Raw genomic sequence first — 5158 nt, forward strand, 5'->3', positions numbered from 1 at the left:
GTTTTGAAGTGCGAGTGGATGTAGCAACACGACCAGGGATGAAATCGTGGTCGAGAGGAACATCGAACACAACAGCACTGTAGAGTAAGAGCATGTTGGAGCGTTTTGCCTTGCCAGTCGCATGACAAGTGCACGATTGGAGGTCCTCAATGGACGCATCGTCATCCGTAGCAACAAAGAACACTGTAAGTACAGAAGACCCAGCAACACGTCGATCAGTAAAAACAATGCGCCCACTGAGCCGCGCTAGTGCCGGTCGGTCAATTCGGTCTAAGAACGCTTCGGCCTCATCAAGCGAGTCGATCATAGCTCCATTTGGCGCTATCGGAGAGCTTTCCATGTGCCCAAGGATACTGACGCGACGCTTAGGTTCTGGAGTTCCCGCGCTGTGGTCAGTGTCGTCTGCCTTTCGCTTGGGATGCTTCATTTCAAATTGGAAAATGCACACTTGATTAAATTAGAGAAAGGACTACATGAATTAAATGACGAAATATACTTCAACAATATTATAAGACAGAGAACATGTATTCAATTAGTCGTGTGGGCGTGCTGGAAATTCATCGTACACCTTCGCGGCAAGGCGACGTTGCTTCGAAACCTGTGCTTCGAGGATCGCTTCAGCCGTTTCGAGTCGTCGCTTGAGATCCCGGACTTGGTACTCCAACACATGTCGTGGCACTTCCATACAGGTCGTATGGCGCTGCAGATCGCTCGTAATAGCTTGAGATTTGTTTTTGGCAAATTGCAGCCATTTCTGACGCATTTCATGGAACGTGGTCTGGAGTTTCGATTTTTTCATCCAAGTCGCCAGTTCTGCAATGTAGGAGTGAATACCGAGCGCGTTATCAGCACAGTGCAACGGCAAGTAGTTGACTTTGTACTTCTTTTTCCCATGGAAACGTCCCATGCTGTACATTGTGTAGTCGCACGGCACAGCCTTAAGAATCCGGCGCCAACCGGTCCAAAAGGCCCAAAATTCCTTGGTATCATCAACTAGCTCGCGCATGTCACGCAGTTGGGTAACCAGAGTCGCGGCCAATTCTGCATCCAATGGACTCACGAAGCTCATACGTTGTAAAATGCCCAATGCTACTGGTAGATTATATGATGGTCTTCTTTAACAAGTTATCAGGTTCAAGGTTTGCTATGTGAATTCGAAGCTTGTCAGGGAAGTGATTTGTATCAGACGCATTCTATATTTATTTCCAATGATTTGTATCAGACGCATTCTATATTTACTTGCAATGACGCATTCTATATTTACTTGCAATGATATCAGGTTCAACGTTGTAGTGAGAATGTATGTGCTTACTTGTTTTCGATTAGTCCCATTTTGGAAGTTCAAGTGACTTCTTGGGTAGCGATAAATTACCGCGAGTACAGTAATCATCCACGCTTGTGCCGTTGCTGACGTAGTGATCATCCACATTTGAACAGTCTTACTTAAAGTTGTGTTTGTGTGGTTTCCCTCATTACTTTTTATCTACTCCCGTGTGTGGCTTCGGTGTGGCTTCCCTGTGTGGCTCCGTGTGTGTGGTCGTCCGTCGACCCCCGTGTTTCCTTCGAGAGCCGTCGTCGCCGATTCTCGTACGTATCAAGTTTAAGAGGTTTCTTGTCATTCTCCCAAATCAAACTCCGGGGGTACTTCTGTGATTGGGTTAGACAGGTTAAATGAAATTAAAGGAGTTCCTTGTATGATCGAATTATATAGTTATTAACTTTCAAAATTAGGAAAATATGGACCCAATCAAACAGCCTGACGAAAAGAGGCGAAAAATTATCCAATCCAACTCGATCCTAGTAACTTGACAAATGCATATTCAGTCTATAGACTTGTGCTTCAGTTCACATGGAATCCAAACAGGCGTCAACTACGCCAGCCGCAGACATGCGCGTGACTGAGCCGAATAGAGATATTCTTAGAGCAGCAGGTCAATCCAACTCCATCCAAGTAATACCAACCATTGATAAATATCATCACACCACCAAGTAGTTAACAAGGATTTTGAACAGGTCACAACTACTCACGCCACTGACGTGGCCGTGACTGGACCGAAGACACGGAATGTTACTCCAGCAAGCGATGCAACACTCCCTCCTGACGCGGAGAAGGTGCGACGCCGCAGGGAAACGAATCGACTTCGAATGGCTGCTCAGCGAGCCAGCCAACGGTCAACTGAATCACCTGACGATCGGCGCAAGCGACTAAATATTGAATGCGCGAAAAAATCTGAGATGCGAAGCAAGGAGTCTCCAGTACAGCATGCTTTACGCCTGCAACAACTCAAGGATAAGCGCTCTATAGAATCCTCCGAGGAACATCGGGCACGATTGGACAACCTCAAAGCTCGACGACTCTTGGAACCTCCTGATGAGCATGCGATGCGGTTGAGGAAACTTCAAGAAACATTGGTGGTCGCATTGCTCATCGTGCTTCAAACAAAGTCGCAACACAAGAGGTGCGCACTTGTGCCGGTATTTGTTCCCTCGGGCCCGAGTTGAAGTTGGACGCATTGGCACGTCTGCAATCTTGCTCGTGAGGAAACTCGGAGAAGAGTACATCAATGGATACAGCGATGGCATCCTTCGTGCGTTCAAGTGCAACCACGACATTCAAATCATGATCGGTGGGGCTGAAATGGCTGAGCGTATCTACTATACCTGCAAGTACACCACCAAAAACCAGCAGAAGGTTGAATGTCGAACGGCCCTGGCACTGGCTGCTTTTGACACGCGTATTCAGCGAGAACTATCAGTAGCTGAAGGTGGAGAGGCTCTGTCCGATGAAGTCAAGTGCCGTCGTCTCACATGTTCAACACGACCAGAAAACAAGAAGTTGTTGGTCCGCTGTGTGCCTTGTACCTGTTGCGCGAGTCGTGTGCTTACACCAGCCACTTTTACAAGAAAATGTCGATCCGACACGTGCTGAAGTTCTTGCACCACCACAGCGACACTCCATTTCAACTTGAAGTGACCACCAACATCAAGAACAGCAATGGATCGTGTTCGCAACTGGAGGAAAGTAACGCTTCTGACAGCGAATCCTCCAACGACGGGTCGGAAAGTGACTCCTCTGACCTGGAAAGTGACGACGAAGAAGACACTTCATCATTTTCTGGACCAAGTTGCCCCGAAGAATCAAGCGTATTCGTACCGGTGGTTCAGCCGAAGATTATATCAACAGACCCGATGCCATGTACAAGGACATCTCATGGTTTGAGTTCATGTCCAAGTACTTCCTCGCAAATCGAACAGAACGGACATCTCCGGAGAAGCTATTCATGGAACGACATTCCCTGCATGAGTCGAAGTGTCTTGGGGTACATCGCTTGGCGCGTATTCCCGTTCTAACGGGTGGCGTGCGCGTGCCATTCTTTGGGGATTGTTTGAAACCCGAGGAGAGGAACTTCCACGCCCAAGTTGCTTTGGTTCTGTTCAAACCGTTTCGTGTGTTGGCGGATTTGTGCCCTCACGGCTCAACATGGAATGAAGCGTGGGAAGCATTTCAACCCACGATGAGCACTGGTTGTGCGGAAGTGTACCATTTCATGCAAGACTACCATGTCGGTCGAAAGATGGCCGCGAAGACGAGAACGTCCCGGGAAGAACAGGACATCCAAAAGGAAAATGACGATGGTCGCACTGAGCCTTATGACTTCGACGACTTTGACTTCGACGACTTTGACTTCGAAAACGCACTCCTGGTTGCCAGCGGACATTCAGCAATCAGCCACTTGGATTGAGACGATGCACTTGATACCACCTTGGAGCTGTACCAAGCTATATCATCGTCGGAGATGAGCAACCAGGTCAGGTTTCCAACGCGACACTGATTGAAGAGGATATCGCGGCGTTGGTTGGTGGCAAGTCTCTCGATGAAGCGTCAACAATAACATCCTCAAAGTACATGTCCATTTTGGGTGCTTGGGACCAGCGACTCCATTGCCGTGAGCAGTTTGCGTCGGATGTCAATGGTCTAAAGACATGGACGTCGAAAAAACGCGTGGAACGAGTTGTCACGTTCGAAAACCCATCCCGCGTTGAAGAAATTAGCGATACATCCATGGCTTGGAGTGATGAACTCCCTGGCGAGATTCCGACGTTGGTTCAAGTCAACGTTCCGGGTGCGTTGGACCCATCCACGATGCTGTACACTGGCAACCTGGTTGAGAGGGGCAAAGTACCTCAAGCTTTGCCTGATTACGCCCACATTAGCGTTGTTTCCAATGCATTTAGCCTTCGTATGCGCCAACACTTGAGCTTTGCATGTATCGCACGCGCTCTTTTGCAGCGCTGGCAACTTGAAGACAATGGGGACCTCGACCCCCAAAGTGTCGCCACTGCAACCAGTGCCATACAACTACGCATGGTGCTGCATGGCGAAGACGGTACTGGAAAGTCACATGTCATCGCTGCTGTACAAGCATTTTGTAACTCGTGGAAGAGACCATTCAGCATTGCCAAAACTGCAATGACTGGCAAGGCCGCCGTCTCGATAAACGGAGTTACGTTGCACAGTTGGATTGGCATGCACAACTTGACCCCGAGCACTGTTCACGAGGCGAAAGAAGCGGACGAGTAAGGCGTGCCTGGCTACACGGAAGACCTGAAGCTACTTCTGGTGGATGAAATGTCCATGATGAACAAACAACAGTTGGTTCGACTGGACGAGGCACTACGTGCTCGGACAAAGCTGGACCTGCCCTTCGGTGGAATCAACATCGTTTTGGCGGGTGATTTCTTCCAAATGCCCCCTGTTGGTGGAAAACCGTTGTACACACCACTGTCTGCGTATTGAGGGGACTTGAAGCTCGACCTCTACGAAGACCCGGGCTTCCATTTGTGGCGGTCGTTCAAGGATGTTGTGGTGTTGAATGAAAACGTCCGATTCTCCCAGAATCCCGAATGGGGGCGATATGTGAGCCTGGCACGAAAAGGCGAATGGAGGCAAGTGCTTGTTGACATCCTGAACAGCCGCATTCTCTCGGATGGTTTGGTTTTGAAGAGCATGGCGTCATCAAATGTCAGCACTCCTTCAGCTCCTCCAAGTCAACGATGTACAACGTACACTACCCCTAACAACCGGACAAGACAAGCCATCATCAACGCATACACTACCTCAGTGTCTACGAAGCTTCCACGGAACCACTACCCCAGT

At 49.0% G+C, this 5158-nt stretch overlaps 2 protein-coding genes across 2 annotated transcripts; one reads left to right on the top strand and one right to left on the bottom strand.

The window, feature by feature from the left end:
* Window positions 1–532: 532 nt before the first annotated feature.
* H257_14153 (hypothetical protein) lies at window positions 533–1069 on the bottom strand (the record flags this gene model as incomplete). The annotated part of the gene is made up of 1 exon (XM_009841908.1): window positions 533–1069. The coding sequence occupies one exon, from the start codon at window positions 1067–1069 to the stop codon at window positions 533–535; it is 537 nt and encodes a 178-aa protein (XP_009840210.1).
* Window positions 1070–2235: 1166 nt separating this feature from the next.
* On the top strand, window positions 2236–4582 carry H257_14154 (hypothetical protein; the record flags this gene model as incomplete). Its single annotated transcript, XM_009841909.1, has 5 exons — window positions 2236–2459; window positions 2542–2735; window positions 2795–3144; window positions 3204–3704; window positions 3815–4582. 5 exons carry the CDS (start codon window positions 2236–2238, stop codon window positions 4580–4582), a joined length of 2037 nt encoding a protein of 678 aa, XP_009840211.1.
* Window positions 4583–5158: the final 576 nt, after the last annotated feature.

The sequence above is a fragment of the Aphanomyces astaci genome (genome assembly GCF_000520075.1).
Source record: "Aphanomyces astaci strain APO3 unplaced genomic scaffold supercont1.54, whole genome shotgun sequence".
Classification (NCBI taxonomy): Eukaryota; Oomycota; class Saprolegniomycetes; order Saprolegniales; family Verrucalvaceae; genus Aphanomyces; species Aphanomyces astaci.